At 41.1% G+C, this 25684-nt stretch overlaps 1 protein-coding gene across 3 annotated transcripts; it reads right to left on the bottom strand.

Moving 5' to 3' along the window:
• On the bottom strand, positions 1-25417 carry CLTC (clathrin, heavy chain (Hc)). 3 transcript variants are annotated; one of them, XM_009882690.1, is made up of 32 exons: positions 25207-25408; positions 22796-23064; positions 22293-22454; positions 21385-21498; positions 20816-20989; positions 19708-19905; positions 18828-19028; positions 18088-18240; positions 17657-17779; positions 17250-17387; positions 16959-17123; positions 16671-16851; positions 15427-15590; positions 13627-13752; positions 12912-13054; positions 12273-12507; positions 11809-11931; positions 11567-11712; positions 11221-11404; positions 10699-10891; positions 10079-10236; positions 9698-9862; positions 9496-9603; positions 9204-9371; positions 8882-9031; positions 8480-8611; positions 8202-8312; positions 7319-7489; positions 6814-7035; positions 5690-5710; positions 2676-2751; positions 1-1404 (listed from the first exon to the last, which is right to left on the bottom strand). In XM_009882690.1, exons 1-32 carry the CDS (start codon positions 25361-25363, stop codon positions 1280-1282), a joined length of 4956 nt encoding a protein of 1651 aa, XP_009880992.1. In that variant the 5' UTR covers positions 25364-25408; the 3' UTR covers positions 1-1279. The 3 variants fall into 3 exon arrangements, with proteins under 3 accessions (XP_009880992.1, XP_009880989.1, XP_009880990.1); XM_009882687.1 differs by lacking the exon at positions 5690-5710 and adding an exon at positions 24439-24441 and having other exon boundaries at positions 25207-25363; XM_009882688.1 differs by lacking the exon at positions 5690-5710 and having other exon boundaries at positions 25207-25417.
• Positions 25418-25684: the final 267 nt, after the last annotated feature.

Below are 25684 nucleotides of genomic sequence, written 5' to 3' on the forward strand. Positions count from 1 at the left end.
AAACATTTAAGTCAATTTTATTTGAAGCTAAATATATTTAAGGCAACTTACATACCTAGAACATGATCTCAATTTAACTGACACACCCTACTACGATCCTAATGTATCATCTGATCAAATATGCTGTAGTTGACCACAATGGAGCCAACTATTGAAAAGTGCTATTTTCTTCTCTCTGGCATAATCTTTCTGTAGAAAAAGCATTACATATTTTCTTGTATTGCCCGCTCAGTGCAAGACACCACTAATGGTCTCCATTGCTGCTCTCCTAATGGCCCCTCATGCCCTTGAACATACGCGCTTGCATGCCCCAAACTACTAGCACTGTAATACTTGGTTCGAGTTCGAAGGTCCTTTTTGAAGACAGTAAAGTGAAGCTACCACTATGCAGCATGTCCACAGTCCAGTAATTTATTTTTAAATTGAGTAATTTCAAATTGCACAAACAAAACTGAACAGCAATATGCTTGAATTCTCTCTTCTGTACACTCAAAACAGTGATCTAAAACACCACAATATCCAACATACACAAACCTCAGGGCAGGGTTAGTAAATACACAGATTGGAATCATGGTGCTCTGTTCCTGAATGGAATGTCCCACAAAAGCACAGGATACAGCACAACATAAGGTCATCTGTTACATATGGAGTGAGCAAAAAGACACTAGCATTTTCTATATGCATAACTGGAAAAACCTGCATAGGTTAAGGAAAAAACTTTTACTCTTTTTAAGTCAGGCAAGGTTGTCTGTACGCATTTTAAATTCTTTTAGAGCTATGCAATCCAACCAGGGTAGGATATGCTGATTAGTGTTGTCTCTTGTCAGCAGTCTTGCAAGGTCAAATACAAGTATCTTTGCTTTAGCTTTCTCTGAATATACAGTGAGACTTAAATGCATTTAGAATAGACAGTACATACTGTAAGCTGCTCACATACAATGAACTTAAGATTCAATATTAGAGTTTAACACTATAGAGTGCAAATCAGAATCTTCACAATAGACTTAATGGTAATAAGCAGTCCTGCAAAAGCCCACTTGAACAAAGTTGTTTAAACTATTCCCCTTTTAAAGTAAAGTCTAAATGACATGGAATGTGAAAAAGATTTAACATAAGTGATTCAAATAGTTTGCGCTAGAAAAAACAGTCCTTCATGAAGTAAAGGTTACAAGAACACAAGGCAGAACTCTTGCTTTTCCCTGTTATGAGTTAAAGCGGGGAGGGACGGTGGAGTTTCAGTAAGAAAATACACTAGCTCCAAACTGACTTGTGCTGCATCTTACATGCTGTACCCAAAGCCGGGCTGCGGTTGCCCATACGGAGGTGCGGTGTAGCCATAGCCAAAAGGTGCTTGTGGAGGAACTGCGACACTGGGTCCTGCTGTCAACATTAGCTGTGGCTGACCTGGAAGACAGAACAGTTTCACCTTTATTCCTCGGTACTGAGAGTTCAGTCGGCAAAATTCTTGCAACTTCCCTGTAGACGTTTGTACGTTTAACAGTAAGTCCCTGTGACCTGGTTTAGGGTCCTCAGCAGCCAGAATGGGTATTTCCCCACAAAGCCTCAGGATGACAGAGTATATGGCTAACAATACTACACTGTGAAGTACATGGATACTGACAGATTCTTGAAATCTGGGGCAAACAGTTTAAGTTCTCAGAAATCTGAGGAGAAGAGACAAGAGAACAGCTTCCTATTCCTTAGGCATTGAGCTTGCCCAGTCCCAGAATCAGTTTGGCTTTTGAATAGTATCTCCTGCTCTAATTGCGTTAGGAACTCTGCTTCATTAAAGGCCAGAGTCCTGTTCTACAGTGAGCCTGATGTGAATGAAGGCTTGACCCCTGCACTCTAACATACAGAAACACCTTCTACAACATTCTCATAAGCCACATTCATTACAATGGAATAGCTCATCCTGGAGAATTATATCTTTGATAAGTAGTGTCTGACTTTGAGCTACTCATGGTAACAGTTCAGTAAGACAGCCCCGTAGTCTGCAGTTATAATAGCACGTTAGGCCAGGACGTGGTTTCCAGACTAGTTCAGCTCTACAGGGGCAATTCAAACACATTAATAATATCAAGCAGGCATAAAGACAACTGTTACATGATGTTTTGATTTGGAGACGGTGTAGATTGGATTACTTGTCACACAAGTACTCAGAGCTAGGTCTTGAACATCACACCCAGTCCCTTTACGGCTAACATTCCACAGTTATTGTACTGCTTCAGGGTGTGGTGACTAGAGATGTCAGCTATACACTGGAGGTTCCTTTATCACTGGATGGAATTCATATTTGTAACTCTTCTGAGAATTATTGGAATAACCTGGATACAAAGGAAATACGCAAGACAGAAGTAAAGCATGTCGAGGAAGATCCAAATAATGCACTTGCTGGAAGTCTGGAATAGCACAGCTCCTGCACTCCTTTTCTTTAGAAAGCGTTTCCTTAATGAGCTAGGACAATCTTAAATCCTGCAGTCCATATACAATCTTAGCAACAGCATCATTAGAGCAGTACTTTATCTAGTATTTTGGAATACATTCCTTTAAGACTTGATTTCACACGAAGAACATTCCCATTTCCAAGGACGTCCTTGGGAGAAACCATGACTAGAGAAGTGTTGTTATAAAAGCAAAACGTGTTACTGACAACACATGAACTAAAGCATTACCATAAACAATAGGTTGTGTTTCTGTAGCTTGCTCCTCTTCCTTTCTCAAAGATTCTGATGCATCCAGTTTATCCACCTGGAATTGAAACCAAGAGTTAAAAAAACTCCTCTAAAAGAGCTACTTATTTATGGCAGAGAAGTGGAAAAGCCTTAGTGGTATGTTAACACCCATCAAGAAAAGGAGACCGTTTACAAGTTAAGATCAATTCAAGTAGCAATGTTGGTACTGGTGCAGTCAAGATTGTCCATTTCCTGAAAAAAATCCCTAATTGAGGGATTTGTGGAACTTCTTTGAAAGCTCACTCCAGGCTGAAGCTTTGCATGAAAGGCCCCGTACGGGACTAGAGCTGCTTTGACATCAGTAAGCTCATCAGTCACTGTTGCTCCAACTGCTTCAAACCAACAGCCTTAGGGCACACACTCAGATTTTAGCACGACAGTTGGAGACGTTTGGTGTTGGACCAATTGCTCAGATAACGCTCAGACCTGGAGAAGTGTCCCTGAATATAAACACTGAGGCAAAGTAATCTGAAGTTGGTATTTGTGTACAGAAGACTGCAATAGCATCCGACATGTCACTTGAGCCTCAAGATTTCACTTTCCAAACCCATTCACTCATGCAATTTAAGTTCAAATGCAGAGAATGCATGTGTATAAGACTTGCTTTTTTCCACTCTAGAACTGTGTGGCAGTCAGCCTAAACCCACCAATACTCAACTTGTTTGAGCTTAATACACAGTAACAAGACAAGACTAGCCAGCTTCACTCTGCTGCACAGCAAGTGCAATTGTGCTGTTAGCCCACCCCTACGGAAAGACAAGAGAAGAAACTTGTTCTGTAGTGAAATATTGCTCGTTACTAAAACGGATCCGAGGAAACTCAGCATTACTACAGTCTAAGGCAGGCCCTGAAACTAAAACCACAAAAATTCAGTATTGATATTTCACCTGGGAGATAAGATTTAGAATAAAATCAGAGACAATTGTGCCAATTACTTATCAAGACAGCAAGACAACTCACAAACCGGATTAGTCTTTCATTTCATTTGTGTCCTTAAAGGAGTTTGAAGACAGGTTTCCTGTACTTACACAGGGCGGCATTACTTATTCAGCTACACCAACATCCATGAGTTGAACGGTTTTCAGCTTAACTGTGCTACATTAGCAAATATTTGCAGGAAGCTCTAACGGCTTTCTTCCGTTTAGTTGTGAATTACAACATGTGTTCCATAAACCTGTTAATTTGTAACCTCAATTAGAGGCATAAATCCAGGAAGTGGCATAAGTCCCAAGCTTTATGAGTTCATTCATTGACTGGGCTTTCACGCCAAGCCTTTTTGTTACCTCACACCAGTATCTGGCTTGCTGCTGTCAAAGTGCACAGGAGTGTGTGCCAATGCTTCAAGACTCACTTCCAGACACTGTGCTGAGAACTGCACTGTTTTTAACTCAAACAGCAACACACTGAACACAGAAGCACAAGTTTAGAGATGCAAATCCAAGGAGAATGTGCAGTTTGCTACTAAGCAGAGGCATTTAGCTTACGCACACTTGGAAAGCCTCCAGCCCAGAACGCTTAAGGCATTTTTGACCCAGTTTTGATGCCTCCCCTCAGAGCTAAACAGGTATTTACAATAACAAACACATTTGAAACCAGCCTGCAGGATGGTTCTTACACCACTTGCTTGAGCATCACCAGGTTCAGTACCCTACACGCTTGTAGCAAGATTGTTTTAAAGGCTTTTCCACAGGGACTGCAATAAGCTGCAGAGGAAAAGTAACATGCATTCAATGTTATTGTGTTATGTGTGCATGAAAAAGAGGCAAAAGTACTGAAGCAAGAGTGAGGTCTGAAGATGACTGCCATACAGGCTCCCCCCAAAAAAACCACACGCAGCCCACAGCAATGCCTTATAGCTTAAGGAATAGTGGGATGTAATCGCAATGACTGCTACACATGCGTAGTTTATGCAAACACTGCAGTTCAATTACCTTTTTTCACACACACGCTTTCTTACTGCCTCACTTACTAGCTGCTGAAGGACCTTACACTACACATTTTAGTGAGGTTAGCCTTGAGTTCCAGTGGTGTAATTACAGACATCTTGTCACCAAGAGGCAGTGTGCATTTAGTCCATCTTGAAGCCATTTGTCAGTTTGTTTGCCCTTTGCTCAACCACATTAATGGAAAACTCACACTAGGGCTGACCTCTGGTCTAAGGAGAATCAGAGTGGTAGTTGTACAGAAGCAGATGGACAGACACCTCAGAGATCGCCCTTCGGGAGGGCAAAATTGCATAGCAAAAGGCAAGCCTCAGAAAAGCAATAAGCATTACTTTTTTCCTTTTTTTTTTTTAATGAGGTCGCAAGAGAAGTTTAATGAAGCTGAAGAGCTTGGAAGGCAGTCTTTTTTGCACAACTAGAAGAAATTTACTACAGGGAAGAGAACCACCAACTTGATCTCATAGCTGAAGTTTTAAGTTGCTATATGAACTAGATTAGACTAGCACCATAAGAACTGGACACCTGAATGAGGAAGAGTCTCTTCTGAAGCAGCTAGTATCTACTCTGCCTACTGTCAGCACGCATTAGTAACGGCCAAGAGATCAGAAACTGGATCACAGTCCTTCAACTAGCAAATGCCGTATTGATTTATGGTTCAGAGACAGCGGTCCAAGACTTATTACTTATTGTAGGAGGCTCTTCCTGTCCGACTGGCCATCAAATAATAGCACCTGTGTATCTTTTCAATACCACATTGACTGTGATCCAACTGATCACCTGTATGCCCTTCCTGAGGATCTATTAGCTTATTAGTAGCAAATGAGTCTAGTTTTGTCCTACAGCACTAGCTACTTGTAGAGTTAAACAATTTGCATATGCTTTAGTGATATTTTGTTTGGGGAAAAAGCAGTAGCAGCAGTGTAGTAAACATAGGAAAGAAAAAAAACTCATGCAGAATCCTTAGACTTAGTCCTCCAGACTTAAAGATGGAAAACAAGAATCAACTTTCACCTTTTCCTTTATTGCATCAACCTGCAAAGGAATTCAGAAGGTGCAGCTTAGAAAAATCAAATTCCATATTTAGCATATAAAAGGTAGAAACAAAAGCGTCAGGGAAGAAATAATTAAGATACAGGCGAGTAAAAACAAAGATACACCAGAAGTATCTGCTTTAGAAAGGCAGCTCTGCTCGTTGGTAGACCTTACCGCCTTTATTTCATTAGCTACACTAGAGTTCTATCCTAACCCTTTAGCAGATCATGAAATTTTAATCTTTAAGAATCCTGCTCCAAGACTACTAGTCTCAAGAGAGACCTAGTATTAGCTTGGTACATCAGGCATATCTGACAAGCAATGCTATTGCTTAGATAGCTCCCCACCTCCCCCAAAATACAGCATTTAAGGCTAGCAGATTGCTATGGGACTACAGAGTAGTCCTGCCTTTAGAAGTAACAGCCAGGCAAATCTTCTAGACAAACAGGCACTTTAGTCTTCCTTGACTCAAGCTTGAGTTAAGCTTTTACTTCTCACAGAAGGAGTCTTAATCATTAAGAAATTTACACCATTTCACTGGAAGATACTCTAAAAGCTTCAGCTGGGCAAATCTGGCTACTTGGTATTTAACTCAAATCTGGTTCAAGCCTGTCAGAGCATTAACAAGTACCTTCCCCATCCTAAGTGACTTCAGAGAAAAGATAAGTCATAATTAGTGCCATTAAGTATCAGAGCCACATTTTAGAGTTAAATGCACAGCAGATCAAGTTAAGTCAAGATCTAGCTACAAAGCTTTTTTAGTATACAGTCTAGAATTTAGTTAGAGCTTGATCCCAGCTGGGATTCCTGACTAACACAGCACACGAAGAGCCTGAATTCTGGAACTAGTTTAAGACACTGCCCACGGTCAGGCAAATACTACTGATGTAGGTTCTGTAATTGGTAGATAGGGTGGAGTCTGCAAGTGTTTCAGTCTCTTAGAGGGCGAAGTCTCTCCCCAGATGGACTGAAAAATAAGTGTGGACATGGACAGACAGACATTTGACAAAGCCCAAATCAATGTTAGTAGCAAGCAGACAGTCTCAAGGCATACACCACAGTGACTGACAAACTTTCAGTGTTGGAGAAGCACCTGCTCTTACCTTGGTCAAGTATTCCTTCATGACCTGAATAAAGTAGGGCATGGCAAAGTCCATGATGTTGTGTCTCCACGCTGTTTCCAAGACAACATCTGGCCTTAGGAGATCATAGCAGGTGAAGAGACAAGCACCAAAGCATTCTCTCTTGTTCTCCTGCAAGAACCACTGCAACAACTCTTCTGCTAACTCAGTATCTTTGGATTCTGAAGCATACTGCATTGCATCCTACAACAGGAGAGAGTCTGTTTAGCCTCAGGTGCCATCGTTAAATACCATATCCACATCAGTGATTGTATGAAGCTGCAATATATTACTGACATTAGCAGAGAGGAGGCATTCTACGACTTGTTTCCAAGAAAGCTGTCCATCTACTGCCACTGTGAAGCAAGAATTGCCAATTAGCAACAGGCACCACCTAGTGGCATCCAAAAAGATGCAGCTTTACTACAAAGTCACATGTCTCCAAACAAGCCAAGTATGCAAAACCAGACCTATGCAGTGGCCTTACCTTGTACAGTCTGTCCTTCTTACAGAGTTCTACACTCTGTTTCCAGCGATTGTTTCCTTTGAAGAGATATGCAGCAATTCTTCGGAACTCTATTAGTTCATGTTTCTCCAAACGTTGAGCAAGAGAAATGTTGTCAAAGTTGTCATAAGCATCTATAGAAGTCCTAAGAGCCTAAGTAGAAAAAAAAAAAAAAGTTATTCACACCTCAGATGCACAACTGCATCCACAAAGATGCACACATTTTCCATATATCTTAGTTCTGTTCATTCCTACTTCTAGGACGATAAAGTATTCTAGCCAGACCTGCAGAGATTTACTTTTTCTTTTTAGTAGCTGGTGTTTGACACACAGAGTTTCGGGTATCCCAGTTAGTATTTTTCAATAGTGACTGCTGAGGTTAAGAGACTGGATACCAGACAGCTGATCTCTGAAAACAGTAGAACAGCTAGACATCATAACTGTTTGCCCTTTCTACGAGTTCTTTCCTTAGCACCCACTACTTGCCTTAAATAAAAGGTTATCTGTCACACTCATAACAAAGTAGCCAGTCTATCCCCAGTAGGATCAGCCCAAAAAGCTCCCACAAGGCCACTAACAGTTCTCCACTTAATCCTTGGCTAGTCACCACCAGTTCAGTTTGAAGTGGCAAAGGACATATACCGAAGGAATGCAAGTTACAGCATGCAGGTAAAGTGTACTGAAAGTGAGAGAAATCTGCATTTCCAGACATTAAACACATCGCCAGAATATCAGGTTAAAACTGATGCAGAAGCCAGCTCAAAGAGAGCTTTGACATTCAGAAATAACTGCTTCTATTATGAAGCACATACAACACGCAAGGCGATACCCGTTCCAGATATTACCATTTCAAGACAAGACATACCTGGTAGTCTTCTTCAATAATGAAGAGGTTGTTCAGGGACTCATTCACCGATTTGTTGTTGTGATTTTGAACAGAGCGCAAGTAAGGCTTAACCAGTGGTAGCTGCTTAACCTTCAAGGAATCAGGTAGATAAATTTAAGTCAAGATAAGTTTTTGTAGAGGTATCCTAGCATCTTCCCTGTGAGGCAGTGAAGTAGCTAAGCATTTTAAAATGGTACTACAGCTAAATGCTTTTCCAACTGCAACTTCTTCTTTGATCTGGTTAGTAAGAAAATTACCTTCGTGAAAAAGGTGACAGCACGAGTGTGGTCAAGCCGAGGGGACAACACCATCAGCAGATCATTGAGCAACAGAGGTTTAAATTCCAAGTAGAACTGAACTGCCTTGTAATACAGCTCCACATTGGCCACCTAGAGATGAGGAAGGATGCACATTCAGAGCTTGATTACAGAAGAATACAAATGAAAGACAGACATAACCTTAGTTATTCCAGCACAACTGAGCCACCCATCCAAGACTCATTCTTGTCTTTAGAAATCTCTTTAGTTACTGTAGTTGACGTGCCTTGAATTTACGTGGCAATATCAAGAACTTTTAATTTTAAACAGGCTACTAGTGAAGGAAGAGATGCAAAGTGCACATAGCAAGAAATCTACATCCTTTCACTAGGAAAGTAATACCTTAGTGATGATATCCTTGAACTGGCCTTCTTTCCAAGCATCTGTTGGGTGATTCATCATCGTGATTATGGCATTATCATATTCTTCATACTTATCATACAAGAACACCAGTTCAGCCCAGAGATGAGCTTGTTCTGCAGCTCTCAGAACCTAAGCAAAATGCATATTAGAAAATCCAGTTAACATATATTACTATCAGTGTCCATCAGCGCTCAGGCTTTAGCGCTATTAATAACCTCAAGAAGCTGCTGTTACAAGAGCTAGAGTACAGACAATCCTGACAGATGTGTTTTAAATTAAATTTAGGGCCTCAGACTTTCACCTTGGGGATGTTGACTCTGGACCAGAACAGCTCCAAGTGCTCCCTCATCTTCTGTGGCTTGAATTTGGAGTAGAGAATTGCTAGTTCTGTGAACATCCCCATGTGTGCTCGCTCAAGTCCAAGTGCTGCTTCCAACATAGTTATCAGCTCTTCAAAATAGCCACGATCCTAAGAGATACAGACAGTTAGAGATGTTTCACATTAGGAACCAAACTGACTCTAAATTTCCAGCTTTAGAGTTACCATGAAAGAATTTAGGCTTTGACTGTATAACAGGAGTCAGCCTTATTACCTGGTAATAGTTGATTAGCTCTTCCAACTCATCTGCATGCACAACAATATGGAGTCCACACATCTGGGCCAGGCGGAATTCTTTTCCGTCAACACAAGCAAAGCAGACCTGGAATTGACAATGGCATTATTGCTAATAATCAAAGTTTCTAAAGAGGCAACAGCTTTGAAGTCCCTTAACTTAATTCAGTTGGTAAGTTTACCTCTTTCCATGTGCGAGTGCTGTTTGCTTTCCGAGCACCATCCACAGCTGCCTGGTATTCACCTAGGTGAACCAAAGTGGAGGCTAAACGGCCAAAGTTGGACACATTGTTGTACAACAGCTTAGCTGCTTCATACATCTTTTCATCATAACAGCGATCGCCAACCTACAGGAGAGCATAACCAGGTTATTCTTGCAGCTTTTCAGTCAAGGGCTTACAGAAAGTGAGTAGTGTTCAAGCCATTAGCAAAGTGGAAATGCCTTGTAAGTCCAAGATCTATGTGCATATCCAAAGAGACAGAAGTCCCAACACCCTTCTGGTTAGCAAGGCCTAAGGAACCCGCTACTGTGATTCAGCAAAATGAAACTCAGTCTCACTCACTTGCTGGATATGTGCATTGTTGGGTCCATTGATAAACTCCTCTAGCTCTGCTAGACGATTTGTTTTAGCAAGAGCAAAGATTAATTCTGTTTCCACATATGACTCCCGGGCCTTCTTGCGTGCCATCTGGAGATACTTCACCAGTTCTTCCCAGTTTCCTATGAAACAGAGTTCAGAATAATTACTTCCTGCCATTGAGGACACTTGCACTTAAGCTATACTACCAGCTCAACCTAGCTGACATAAGTATTCCTACAGCTATTCCCCCACAATCAAGACTAGCCTTCATACCACAAGTTCTACATTAGATTAATAAGGCCACCTTACTATGGGCCTAATTAAATAAATACTGGTATTTAACTTCATGTAAAGGCCTCCTTAGTAGCAACTGCTCTGACAGAAGTCTCCGGCTAGCTAAAGAAGGTAGTTATCAGACCACTGATTATCTGCAAATGGAATACGCTATCCTTTCCCATCCTCATTTAGGGCAGTCTTTGAAGGACCAGATTCCTCTACTTGCATCAAGACACAGGTTTGGCAGAACTGCAGTTTGAGCAACAGACCATGCAAAAGAGCTGAGCAACATCAACAGCAAAGATTTAAGTAAAACTTAATCATACCACTGGCATTGGCAGCTTGAACAACTTCCATGTATGAGGAAGGATCATCTGCTTTAATATACGAGTCAATTGCTTCTTTCACCATCCCTTTCTGAAGCTGTGCTTTAGCCAGCTGACTCCACACAGCAGGCTCATTGCAACGTTCAGCAAATTCATACGCACGATCCAGGTTTCCAATGTGCTCTATTAATACCTAAAGAAAGGGTTACCATGATCAGCTACTATCTATAAAGGTCACTTTTCCAAGACTCTTTTATGCTCCATCTTCAATGGACCCACAGCTGCTTTTAAAATAGGGACTACTCTATACAACCCGTACAGCACAAGTGATTTCATGCTTATGAAGTTTCACTTTACTAGACAGTTCAACACACAACATTTGTTCTACTTCATAAGACACCGAGCAGCTTTGGTCACTTTGCTAATTGGTGTCAAGTACTGAAGTCACAAGTTAACAGCAAAGTCCTCATGTGAGGATGCACGTGTCACAAGAAGTTATCACAGACTGAGATTTCAAGATACCTGTACAGCTGATGTGTTGACATCAAACTTCCTGAAGATAGCAAATGCCTCCTCGAAAAGCTCATTGCTGATAGCTATATTGGCTATGTCTGGAGCATCATAGTTATCCAGGCGATTGATGTATTCCATGACACGGGTGCGATCAGCCTTAATAGCCGTAAGAATGAGAAGGTTCTGCAGATTCCTAAACAGAAAAAGAAAAGTACGTTATCGAGTAACAATCAAGAAAGTCACCCTCCCCTCTGGAGAAGGTATTCGTTTATTTGCTGTTCCACACTACAGCAATTTAACACCTGCAACAGGTATAATTTCAAGTTTCCTGTGACTTAGTTTTGACTTTACACACCTGTGCTCACTGAACACAGAGTTATCAAGAACTATTTTCTCCAGCAGTTCAATAAGCTCATTAGGAAGATCTGCAGTCATGAAGGCCTTCACAGTAACAGAGACTTCCTCAGGGTCCTGTGTCTCCGACAGCGCAGTCTGTACAACCTGTAGGAAGAGTCAAACCATCGGCAAATCAGTTAAGTCAGGTATTAGCAGGTCAAGTTAGGACAGCAAAGGCTTTTAATGCTTTGTCAGTTGTACCTGGTCAATTAGCGGTCTTCTGTAAGGGTTGCTTTCCAGTAGTACGCTGGCCCACAGTTCAGGGTCTTTACGGCGAACTAAGTAGCGGGAAAGACTTTTGAAGAGGGAGTTCTCATTGCACACCTAGCGAAAGGCAAAAGTTTATTCAGAGTGAAGTCACAGCTATTGAGTCTACAGTAGATGAGCTAGTGGTACTGCAACATCAAATAAGCCTGCCTGAGATGCAGACTGGAAATCTCACGCTTTAATAACTTCCACCAGCCCCCCACTCTAGGATGTCCAGGGGAGTCTCCCATTTCTCACTAAGTTAGAGGGAGATTAAATAGCTACCTATTCTAAGGAGCAATTGCTAGCTTAATACTTTTTAGGAAATAAATGCTTTTGTCAGTCATAAACCTGAATGCCTATCCCATGACACTCAGGTTAGAACTTAACCCATGAGTCAGTTGCCTTGGCATACATACATTAATAAGTTCCAAATCGCACTGTCCACGCTCATAAGCCACACAGGCCAGGTGAGGGTCCCTCTTCTCACAGTACTTGCCAACAACGCGACTATCATAATAAGGATTCTCACGCAGGAATCTTTCTGGGTTGTTGTTGCTATCAATGTATATTTTGGCCAGTGCATTGTGAGTTGCAGGCTCCTCACAACCCTCGTGAATTCTTGCTTCCAGCCAGGGCAGAAGCAGTTTCAGCCTAGAAGGAAGCAGTTTTCACATTAGAGAGGTTGAGTGAATAACCAAGTATCGACTTGCACAGTTTCTTCACTATAGAAGTCAGCTTCACTGTAGAATAAAGTCAGTAACTAAACCAGAGTCTTAGTACTCCACTTTGACCTGCATTCTGGTTCATTATTATAATAGCATAACTTTCTGCCACTATGAAGAACATCACATGCCAAAGCTGCTCTGGAGGCTGATTAAGAGAGGTCCCCACATCAGCCAAGAAGTAAAGCAGACTTTTGCTGCTTACTCACCCAGTGGCAGCTTCTTATTATGTCAGTACCAGCTTCAGCTATGTAATGCAGACATGCATCGGTGCATGAGCAGTATAACCATTACCAGTTTGGCAGCATTAAGAAACCTGTAGAAGTTTAATACCTGTTTCTTTTCTCAACCTCTGCAACAAGCTCATCAGTCGAAAATTGACCTCTCACTACAAGAATGAGGTTTTTTATCACATCTTCAGAGCAATCCACATCAAGCAGTCCCCCAATAACAACAGGCAGACGGCTTGGATTCACCTAAACAGGATAATTTGAAGTCATCAGTGTGTTGTCACACAGTATAGACAGACAATATTTAGCCCTAAGAGTACACTTGAAGGCTACTTGTTAGGATTGATCTCATCTTCCTGCCTTTACTCCCAGCTTCCTGAGGTTCTAGGCAAGCTTGAATAATCAATTCTTCAGTCAGGAGGGGTTCACATCACAGTTCAGTGGCTCACTACTGCTCAGGCCCCATAGGAAGAGCTCCTGAGCAAGCCAATTCGTCCCTGCAGGAAATATAAAGGAGAACTTCCCCCCCACTAAAATGCTGGAAGTTAGAATTCTCCTAAGAACTCCAAAGTTATTCTAACAAGTCTTCCTCCTTCAAGAGGCACATCAGTAAAGGTTACTGCTCAGCTTGACTGAAGAATAAATGAGAGCCAACTGACATAAGGGCTAACTTACTGGAAGCCACTAAAAAGTACTTAAGTATGTCTCAAGTATGAGGCTATTTGCAGAATACTTACAAACATGCCTATAGTTGCACATGTTACGAGAAAGGCTTATCAGTTTAACTCATTAAAGCCAAGAGACAAATTATAACTTACCTTCTGTACATAAATCTCAATATATTTTTGGAGATTATTTCTATACAAGTACAGCACCAAGTCATGGACAAAGTCAAAGCGATCACACACAATGATGAGCGGCAACTGGTCAGTGAGTTTAGCTTCCTATAAAGAGAAGAGCTTCAGTAATTTGGGTTTGTTTTCTGGCTTACGCACACACATAGAGTCACAAACTGTTGAAGCAGCTGAATTTGGAAAGCTGAAATTCAACAGTCAACCAAATAATGACAGCTTATTGTTCAACTAATTGTTTGCAATATGTAGCAAGTAGGAGTACTCACACCCACCGCTGGGCCTACAGCAAGAAGCTTTCTGAAGGTTAACCCTGCTCCTTTGCAGAGTCTAAAGTTTTACAACACAGTACAACTATTACAAGCCTAAGCTATAGATAGCATTTTTTTAGATGCCACTGGTGTTTGGTGTGCAGGATTAGCACTCTGGGATTTCAAAGGGAATTTAACCAAGACTAGATTAAGTTGTGGATCATAATGTAAAACTTACATACAGAATTGACTTCAAATGCCATGCGATACCTTCTAACTATGGCTTTAGACAACAGTAAGAATCAAACTAGTAGCAGTACTACTTAAATTGCTAATCAGATTAGCTCTCCAAAAGCATTCCAACTTTCAGCATCAGATTACAAAGGTTACAGTACAAAAGCTTAGTCTATGTGGCAGACAGTATTCCGGACGCATATTTCAGATCACTTATTTGAACATGCACATCCCAGAATATAATCCTACATATAAATTACATTTAAGGACTTTACACAGGGAGGCCTGTACTGGGAGATTTACCTGGTACATGTCCTGCACATTCCAGACATGGAACAGCACAAAAAACAATAGCTTTCATCAGGAATTTGACAGCTTGATAACTTATCTTAGGTGGCTTGATCAATTTACATACCTTACACCTCGGTGACACCAAGTTATTTTTATAGAATTCTCATTTGAGGAGTTTTGCCATCTTCAGATATATGATCAACAAAATCTAAAGCTATGCTATGTAACCAACAAACACGAAGGCAGGAAGTGTTCCCAGATAAAGTTTTCCCTCCCACGCTGGTTCTCAGCTACTTCTAGCACTGTAACATTTGTCAATAAGCTCAGCACTAACAGCAGTCTACAGAACCTGAACTTGGAGCACACTACCTTTTTCCACAGTTCAGAAACATTTCAGCAATGCTCTGAATCTAGCTCTAACAGTCAAGTTAGCATGTATTTACAATGACTGGCATATCCTAGAAGAGCTAACCTGCGGTACACCTGACTAAAGTTTCAGTAAGTGTGTATGAGTAAGATGAGTGGCATAGATCAACATCGAACTCGAAGTATTTATGGAATTAATTGACATTATGCATTTGTTGTTTCTGTAGTTGCTCGGTTGAAGCCGATTATGCTGTAAACAGGCGTTATGAATTCACTTGGCATTATGGTTGTTCTCAACCTTCAAGTTACCTGTCTCCTACTTTACAGCAGACGTATGTAACAAATTCTAGATGAGTTGGTGCTACTTTTACAGTTTAAGAGTTCAAGCCAGGTTAGCCTTACTAAGAGCAGTGAGGAACTGATCTAACAGATTCTCTATTTTTTTTAGAGGTACTGCCAACATGCTACATACCTCTGGTTTAAGAGGACAGACGGATCCTTAAGTGAAAAGGTTAAGACTCATCTGTATTTTCACAGAACTGCTTCATTTCACTGGTAACACACACACCATGTTTTATCAGAATCCCAAACAGGCCAAGACAGTCCAGTGCTATTTAAACATTACCTTGAGGAAGTTTTTAACACGTTCGGGATCATAGCAGTTACTTTCCCTGCAGATTCTTTCTACTTCTTTAATTTGTCCTGTCTTGCACGCAGCTTGAATATATTTGAAGTGCACATCTGGATCCTGGCTGAAGTTTACAATAGAGCCCAGGAAATAAAACAAACCTCGAGGGAAACAGTCAACATGTTAATCTGTTAAAGCACTTGATTTGGATCAACATTAGCTTTTAAGCAAGCCTTCCAAGTTTCTATTACATGAAATTCAGATCTGACTACTGAAGTTTACAAAGAACTGAAAAAAAAAAATTAAATTCAAGCATTGTAATCCTTTTACAAAGACCAGATTGTTCTAGTGGAGTTGAGTCTGTTGTTCTCCACGTATTACACAGACTAGTGTGTTATATGCAACTTTGATAAATACTGATCTATCATTAATTGCCATAGGTCAGCTTTGTTAAAACATCCAGCACACGCCTTCCACACAGCCCCTAGACAGGAGGGAAGGAAGAGTTCAGAAAGCCAAAACTACTTGTGGCAAGAGCTACTATCGCACCTTTCACCAAAACAAGCACACAGTGCAAGAGATGCTTGCCACAACCCACAGTTAAAGGTCACTTTAAGCTGATGCCATATAATCCTTGACTACTTTAGACAAGTGAATCTTAAGATTCACGTGTTTTTGGGAAAAACACTCATAGGCTGCCTATGCAAGAAACCTGTCTACAATAGCATCTTATTCCACTAACTATTCTCCAGATTTTGAGAGTCCAAGATCATGCGGTGTTCTGTCTTTAAGGTGGTTTTCTTTAAAGCTTATCAAGATGCTCTTCAGCCACACATCCGCAGAGATTTGACCACTCACGTACCACCACGCTGACTAAACTACACACAGCTAGTCTTGTTGAGAAGTGCAAAAGCCCAAAACACAAAGGCTACACAAATTTAAGATGAGTGTTTTGGACCAAGGAAAAAGGCCAGCAGTTTCTTCAGTTAACTTTTTAGGCTGGCTACAGCTGCAAGCTTTTTGGTAGTATTCCAGAAAATCAAAATATGCAACACAATGTTTGTGCCCGCCTTAACGGGGGAACTTTAAGGATCAGGTCAGGTTTCGAGACAGCTTTAAGGTCTAGTTTCTTAAGCTCAATATGGCTTTCCAGATTTCAGCAGATAAACAGTTCTTCATACACACATGTATGATGAGGCCAGCACTAGCTTCTTTTGCTAGAGGCAAGAGCATAAACTTACCTTCAAAGCTCTTGAAAGACTCAAACAGCTCAATAAGTGACTGTGTTGACAGTTGTTCATGGTATTTTGAAGCTACCTGGACACAGATCTGCAGGTTCTGACGAATGTTAGCAGACAACATAGCACGCAGACACTCCAGAGAGTCTTCTACCGATAAGGAACCAAAATAATTCACTAACCACTGCAAAAACACGTAAGCCATTTTAGACTCTACACTCTGAAGTCAAATGTTGAAAGCAATTATTAGGTGCCTGGCTTTTGCTAGATTCAGGATATTTGATCTCATACCTCAGGATTGAGAAGATGAGTGTGAACTACCGCACGCTTGATGTCATACAAGTCTGTGAAGTGTTCAAGCGCTCTCTGCAGCAAGCCAGCTTTCTCACAGAGCTGAGCTATGTGAGCCCGGTCATAATGAGTAAACATTTGGTTTCCCAGGATAGCATCTGCAACCTAGAAGGAATATTGAAAAGTTTAATTTAGTTCCTAAACACTATCACTAGGATTTGATACGGACCACAATGCAGTGGTTCATCTAGCTACAGATAAGCCTGATCCAATTTAACTCTGAAAGCATACCTGAGGTGCATGCATGAGGTTCATCTCAAGTAAACGTGTCTGCAGGGGACCTTCTGAGGGACGATTATTCTTCAGCGCATCCAGCAAGAAGGCTGTACATTGCTGAATTAAATTATATTCCATAAAGACATCCACAATCTGTAAAAAGAAGTTCAGGCTTTTGATTAGGAACTGGAAGCATATTGAAACAAAGTACCACCAACTGCAGCTTCCAAAGCTAAACTGTTCATTCTGGCACTGCACTAAGCTGCCATTTAGTGTTTTTAAAACTGGGCAAGAAACAGCATTGTCCTGGTAAGATAAACCCAAATTCATAGTTCAAGATGTTTCTCTGATGGTAAGAGTATGGCTCCTCTTACCAACTTGAGGCCTTGATGTCAACATTTCATAGCAATAAAATTATTTACTTGTGTTATGTCTGCAAGAGGCTCTTCATCTTGAACAAGCATTTGTGCAAACTGCTGTCCTTGATCAGGGCTGATTCTCATCACATTCCGCAGCAGAAAAATCCAGTCTGGAGTATACCCAACCTGAAGAGAGAATGAAAAGTAATAACTCAGCAAGAGCACAAGCCTTGTTAAATACAAAGCTCGGTAAAAGCTACTGTCGGTAGCTTACACAACCCAGTCAAAATTCCCTCATTTGGAAGAGGCTACATAGGGAAGTATGAAAGGATACATGTACGAAGTCTAGCAGTAATTATTTGTAACAAAACCTTAGGCCAAAGTAGGTACCCCACAGGCTCTCAGATTCCCCCACAATTACTTGTAGCTACTTTGGAACATACACTAGTTATTCTTAAATACAGGACAGATAAGGCAACTTAATTTCCTCTCACCTTCTTAGCATACAAAACAATCTTCTGGACTTGTCCTGTTTCAGCAAAACACTGGATGACTTTGTTTGGAACGTTGGCTCTCAGATAGACACTAAGTGCTAGCGTAGGATCTACAGATTTCACAAGGTCTCCTAGCTCCTCTGAGCACTCCAGCTGTGTAAAAATATAAATATAGTTAGTCCCCCCTGACAGTGCCATGCTGAAATGTGTTACTACCTTCTTCCTCATTTTTCTTCCTTTTGGACTTCTCTTTAAAAAAAAAAATTAAGGCCCAGCTTTACAGCATTATCTGACTCTCAGCAGTGATCTAGTAGGCTCTGTTCCTTGTTCTACACAAGTCAGAAATGCATTTGCAGAGCTAAAAATAATTAAGTGGTACATTGTATCAGCATGTTTCTTCAGCTAGTTACAGAAAAGTAACTACAGTTCAAAGTATACCCAAGCCATTAGCCAAAGAAGCCTGAAGGGGTTTGGGAAAGAAGAGCAGCAGCTCAGCAGCTTTCCATACTAAGTTCACCCTGCTGTAGTTTTAAGTCGCATGAGTGAAGCTCTTAAAGAGTATTTGAACAATTCTCTGGTGGCAATACGGGTCATAGTTACAGGTAGAGCGAACACCTATTGCTCAACTGTTTGATCACACCAGCGCATTGATGAGTTGCCCAGGTGAGTTCTCCTGGGGAGGGGAGACTGTCAAGCAGTTATGTCCCTCCAGGCCCTAAAAATATCTACCCCAAATTTACCTTATCTTCTTTTAACCATTTTTCCAAGAGCTGTTTGCGTCCCTGCTGAAGCACTGGTCTGCACAGTTCCAGCGACTCGTACTTATTCAGCTGCCCTTGGTCAAGCAGAATGCCAAAGTATTGGAGTAAAGGAGAAGTCTGTCCTGGCTGAGCTGGAACACTCTGGAACCGGCGTATGGTGTCTGGAGTACGCAGGATTCCCTGCCAAAAATAGAGATGCACTTTAGTTTTTTGTTCTGCTATTGTGGCTTGGCAAGATTTTCTCCAGAAAGCTGAAGTTAGAAACGCTTGCTACAGCGACATTGTGTTTTGCCAGCCCAGAATAAGTCAGAAGCAGTATGGTTGAACATCAGCTCAAGCATTGTCTTTGGGATGTTTTGACAGAAGATGTGCAATAGTAGCCTATTGGGCTTGTTTCTGTAGCAATGCAGATTTAAGTTCAGAGGACTGTCCTACAGAATTAAGACACCCTTGTCCCTGCAAGCAAGTTCCTCTCATCTGAATTTAGTAGGAGCTTTGCTCTTAGTCTGTCCTTTTTGTCCCGTTTCCAGGTGCAGCCTTAGCTGGAGGCTGTCTTTTCATAAAGACTTTTTTAATCATTGAAGCAGTAAAGGTAAGTACCAGAAACATGAAGTCACATAGCCATTACTTCATCATTTACTCCTCTCCCCCTCTGTGGGCTTCATACAAGGTTTAAGATCTTCCAGCATACAATCAGTACTCTCAACACAGAGCATACGGGTTCTTCACAGGCACGTTAAATACTACATTAGGACAGGAGCAGTAACAAGATTCTGGTTTTGCCACTCATGAAATTCAGCGAGCTTTCCTGAAGCAAGAAGCTTAAGCCAGTAAAGCTCAGGACTGTTCTGAATATTACCTTTGGAGCATTAGCTGCCACTTTTGCTGCCTCCGAATAGTTTCCTTGTGCAAAGAGTGCATTGAATTTTCTGGCAAAGAGTTCCTCGGCACCTGCCAGGTTGTTGCGGACAGCCATTCGTAAAGCTAGGTCAGGATTCTGCAGCACATTTGTAATATAGGGAATAATATTCTCTTCTTCCACACACACTGAGAGCACCTGAATAAGTCATCAACAAAAACTTCCAGTTAGTCCAAATATAAGAAGTGAGCCAAGGGCTAAGCTAGTCTCTAAAAGGAGAACAATGGCATACATGGAAAGCTTTTTCACCCCTTGATAACTGCACAGTCTTGCCATTTTATTTACGAAACAGACCTCCAGTTAGAAAGAACCTCTACCATCCAATTACTGCATCAAGGCAGGTGATTAACAGGCAGTTTAAACTGAGGTATTTACAGAGGTCAGAAATACAGGGATGTAAGAACTATCTTTCCATAACCCGTACTCAGTGTCTTAAGTAACCAGTCCTAGAAGATGAACTAAGAATCTTCTGCTCTGTATTACCCAAGCTCAACAAGCAACAGCATTTGAAATCAATGTTAGTAGACTGGTTTAAACTTTGGAGTTAGCTACGCATGGAGATACAGTAGCAAATTTTCTTTGGGGCTCAGAACACTGTCAGACATCAGATGTTCTGAACAGAGAGCTCAAAGGTAACACATTTAAGATCTCCATTCTTGCTCTGCACAAGGATAAAATCTGCCACCAAAGAGAGGAATATTCTAGTTCTGTCCTCAACAGTAGGACAGTGTTTAGATCCACTGACTGCCATAACAAACAGCCCAAAATTATGCAACCAGAACCCGTCCTCAACAGTAGGACAGTGGTTAGATCCACTGACTGCCATAACAGCCCAAAATTATGCAACCAGAACCTGAGTTGTAGAAGAAACTAGAAGTCAGACAAGCTGCACTTCTGTTCAACTATCCAATACTACCATATTCTTCATTCTGTTATTTTGTCTTGTTAATTTCTGGAAACTTTTAGATATTGATATGAACACTACAGTGTATCATCAAGAGCCAGCGAGACTAGCTAAAGAAGTGGTTTCCAGGCCAAGGTTCCTTACTTGTCCCTTTCTGTTTACTCCAATAATTCCAGCTGTTGCTTCATGCTGTGCAGTAACAAATATGGTCTCTCCACTGATTCTGTTCATGTAGATACAGGTGCCAGTTTCCAGGTCATACAAGTGGATATAGCCATATTTGGTTATGAGAAACACCACATCGTGCTTGTCACTGATCTGCAAAACAGAACTAGATTAATCAAATTTGGTATTGGATAAAAGTAGTAAGTGCTTTTAGGAATCAGCAGATAGCTGTGCCATTTCAGAACAACTAGAAGTGCTGTTAGGTTTTTTTACTTGAGTACTATCACAGTAGAATGATGTTTTAAGAGCTTGAAAGACAGTTAAATATACATGGATATTTCTTCCATAAACAAGAAAATGCTGCCTTTCAACGCTGCTTCAGTCTCCACCTTCAACAGTACTGAAGCAGGAGCAGAAATCACACCAGTTCAGTGCCAAGCCTCAGGTCAATATATTGACCATCTGGCTTCCAGCGCCCTGTTACAGTGTCACATCCACCAAGAGAAGGGACAGACCTGTGCTTGCATTCTTGTTTGCAGTTGTCATACCTGCATGGCAACAGGGAAGTCATTTTGTGCTTCAGGAGGAAAGAAGACATCCACTGCTTTCTTTGGAAATGGCTGATTCCCAGTAGGTGGTGTGCCAACTTCAATGATGTGCAACTGTGCAATACATACGATGTCTGTTAGTTCTTGTATTTATGTAACAATAGATTCAACAATGAAGATAAGGCAATTCTTTTGCTGTTGAGCCTTAATCCCAAGTTTATGCAAAGATAAACTAAGCCAGTCTTCCTAAGTATTTTCACTAGCTAAAGAGGTGGCATAGTGCATTCACATACCATAGATGAGGGAAACGGTTAAGCATGATCTTTATTTACCTGTAGTTACTCAGAATTTTAAGGATTTAGTTAGGTCACTTTATATGCACTCTTTCAACTTGGTTAACATTCTACAGAGACAGTTCTGAAGATGTTTCTCTGAATCTAGCTTTGGGTTTACTTTGTTCTAACTGTCCAAGTAGCTCACAGAATTCCAGTGTTAGTACTAGACCACCAATTAGCTTTGTAACAGTACTGTTTAATTTTTTTCATCCAATAATTTTGAAATAAGTTAAGCCTGATACTGGGGATCAGCATCAAAGAAAGATTACAACAGCTTTTCCTTTAAGCTTAGCCTGTGAAGCTGAGAGTCACGTGTTTCAAGCAGCTAATTAGGCCGGTCATGACACGCCACCTCACTTCATGACTCGAAACAGACTCCTGCTACATTAGGTAATCCCTACTGTGAAGCTCCGTATGTACCAGTTTTCAATGTACATTAAATATAGCATCCAGACTGACGCACAGTCCTTCACTTCTTTCCTAATGGCAACTTTGTGTGTTAAACCACCTGCTGGAAGCAGATAACCAGGGCGAGTCATTAAAGATTACAGCATATTTAGAACCAAGTCTTACCTTACCCCCAGCTTGCCCTCTTACTGCAAAACAGAAGAGAGTGGATTCCTCAGCATTTCCTTCCATCTTGAACTGCGCAAAGCTAGCTGCATGTCCCTCAATTGGCTGTGACACTTTTCTATCTACAGAATACAGCTGCATTGCTCCCACAACACGATTTTGCTAGACAAGAAAGAACAAGAGTCAGGAATAACAGGCACTCAGACAGAAATTTCATTTAAATTAGTGTTGGTAAATATGTTGTCATATCAAGCTGAAGTATAGTCCCATGCTTTCTCTTTACAAAGGCGTAACTGAAGACTCTTAACCTTGTACTAGTGTTTAGACCATTACTGTAAGATTTTCAGTTACACTTAAGCTTGCTATTGGAAGATCAAGACAAGCATTTGCATTCCCAACAATGTTTTAGGGAAGAAAACAAACATATCAGTCCTGCTCCTATAGAAGAAGGAAACGAGCCAAGCTCTGAGCCTTCTATGGCAGGCCTCCTAGTGGTAAAGTACCTGTGCAGATATGCCAGTTAGCAGTAGCCATTTCTGCTTAGCATCAGTACGGTAGTTGATGATCTGGCAGCCAGCAAGACTAGAATGACGGTCAAACATTTTCACAGGCTGGGACTCCCCCTCCATACTCCAATGGTAGACTGCATTATCCGTCACAAGGGCAACAGTATTCAGAGAGATCCACTTCCAAAAGGTGACATCATCTGTCATCGTATGAGCCTTCATTTTGCTCTTCATTTCAATGTTAAATATTTGAAGCGTTTTCCCAGCTAGAAAACACAACATTGTTAGCCAGGTTACAGTTTCCGCTCATTACTTCAAGCACTGGTTAGAAGTGAAAAAGCTGCACTATGACATTAAACCCTTGCAACTTCCTTCAAGAAAATGCTGTTATATACTGGCAGTATGTTCAGTAATCGGCTATTACTTTTAACCAGACCACACTCCTAGGCTATTTTTACCAATTTACCACTACTGAGCAATCAAACAGATGTGGAAAACAACTTGGTAGGAGACAAGAGCTTCAGCTACACAAACAAGTTGTGTTATACTTCACGTACATCAAAACTAGGTCACAATAATGCTGAGTCTCTTGAAAGTTGTGATGAGAGCTATGCCACTGCCATTAAAAACTCTGTCCACATCTGTTTTAACTATTGAAAAAAAAAAAAGCCCAACATGGAACAGTCAAGTTGGCAGAGGGCTTTCATAATTCATACTCATTAACCAAAACTTAAAACCCTTAGGTTGCACTAATGGGGTACACGGCTACCGACTGCAAAGCAGACTAACAGAAACTGTGCGAGGAAAGGAATCTAGTGACCAACACAAGCTCTAGAAGGTAAGAGGAAAATTTCTCTGAATTACATAGAATGGTGCATACATACATCCTGAACAGCCACCTGCAGTCATTTCTACCAATTTTTACAATGTAGTGTCATATAAGAAATTATTTCCTCCTGTTGAGAAGATAAGGAAGGTTCTGGCCAACTTCTAGTTTTAAGAGACAGCTATTTAAGCGCATGCTAGCGTAGCCCAAGAGGAGTATTAAACATCACGTGAAACTAGGTGCAGGTCAGAATATCTGCTGCAGTTACTAAGCGTAACTCAGCTTGATAAAGTCACAATGCCATATGGGCAAGTGCCTTCACTCACCAAGGATTAGGTTTAGTTAGAAGCCACCATTAGTTCAGCTACTGACATAAGATGCAGAGTTAGGAGTTTCTCCAGAGCTTGGAGACGACTGTTTAATGCAGTGCTACTCAGGCTACAGGCTAGCAGCTTATTTCCATAGCTGGAGCTTTGGAGTCAAGGGGTATTGCATTCAGGTAACATGTATCCTACATGCTATGCAAGGCATATTAAAGAAGCAACATCTACACTTAAATTGAAGTCCTGTTTATAAAAAGCTTAATATCAAGATTGCAACAGTTTAAGTATACTTCAAGTTCTTGAGCGGAATAATTTCCTGAATCTTAAGGATTCCCTTGTTTGGCAGAGCATGAAAAACCTCTGAATTTTACGCTTTCAGTTGCTTAACACCACTGTTCAGCCATGTGCACCATAGATCTGAGCCATTTGATTCTGCTTTCTCTTTTCATAAGACAGGACAGGAATTAGTACAGTCAATTGAAATAACTCACCATCTGCACACACAAGAAAGCATTAAAGTTGTGACAAAACAGGAGCACAGTATTAAAGTCAAACCTAAGTAACACTGAATACATATAAATCTTCCCATTAGCAATATGTGCATTTCTAGAGTGACGGTATTTGAGCTTCTTGGGCCTCTTGGGGAAAAGACAGAAACATTTGTGGAGACTCCAGAGGAATGCTTGTTCTCTGTATCGCCAGAGATACCAAGTTAGCTGACCTTGTGCTTTATTCACTACACAAGTCTTCTCTGCATAGTTTTACTTTTCTTATCACTGACTGATGTAATAAACATGCACAAATTGGTGCACCGGCCTCTTCCAGCAAGGCCAGACTAAGACCTTCAGGAATATTTCCCCTCCTCCTCAGTGTTACTTTTCCCCTCTGTAGAGGGAGGCTTAGTTAATAGACCTTATACACTTACGAGATCAGGTCTCACTTCCCTCTAACATTATTCCAGATTAGAGACTCCAGAAGGATCTTAAAGTCTGAACTTCCCTTCCAGCCCTCCCCACTCAGAAGCTGTAAGCATTCTGACTCAAGCAAAAAACTCACCCTAATGATCAGCAAATAGCAGAAAGCCTTAACTGAAACTTACTGCCCAGCTATCTTCAAAAGAACTGAAAACACGTTAAACCTAAGTTCCCATTAAGCTGTGGAAAACTGGTAAGGGATCTTCCCGCTTAAGTCAGTCATAAACTAGTCTTACAGAAAGCTTGCCATCCACTTCAGCCATTTCTTTATCAGGATTTCCATACCTTTTAATGCAATGACTTTACTGGCAGGGTTCATGATAGCACTATCAGCTGAAATTGGTCTTCGAATAGGGTTGCTGGGGTCATTCATGTCAATGATCACCACTTGAGCCTGTTCTCCTACTTTCTCTCTTATGCAGATGAATTTGTCAGACTCCATTGTCAGAGTGCTGAACCCAATGTTTGCTGGGTTGATGCCCAGATTTTGGAGCTGGAAGAGAAAAAAGGTTTAGCATTAAGTTACTATCTCAATACAGCTATAAACAGCTTTTGTGAAAGGCCTCACAGATATTCGTGACAATACAACCCTGCTACCCAAAAATGGCACGGCACCCAAATTCTTGCTCATCTTCAATTAAGCCCAGCAGGCTTCCAGAAGAAGCCCCACAGCATTCAAGCACTCGGTACCTTCTCTTCAAGGTCCACTTACAAATTACCGTTTTGAGAACTTAACTTTTGAACCCCTCACATGGTTTAAGGC

This window comes from Charadrius vociferus, unplaced genomic scaffold, assembly GCF_000708025.1.
Source record: "Charadrius vociferus isolate BGI_N301 unplaced genomic scaffold, ASM70802v2 scaffold793, whole genome shotgun sequence".
Lineage (NCBI taxonomy): Eukaryota > Metazoa > Chordata > Aves > Charadriiformes > Charadriidae > Charadrius > Charadrius vociferus.

Bases quoted from the DNA above. Each gene is read 5' to 3' on its own strand.
- CLTC (XM_009882690.1), bottom strand. From the start codon at position 25,363: ATGGAGTCTGACAAATTCATCTGCATAAGAGAGAAAGTAGGAGAACAG. The intron at 13,055-13,626 runs GTAAGTTATAAT...TATCCTGTTTAG, and splicing joins TTGAGATTTATGTACAGAAG to GTGAATCCAAGCCGTCTGCC. The intron at 7,490-8,201 runs GTATGTCTTGTC...TTTTCTACTTAG, and splicing joins TTATTGAAGAAGACTACCAG to GCTCTTAGGACTTCTATAGA.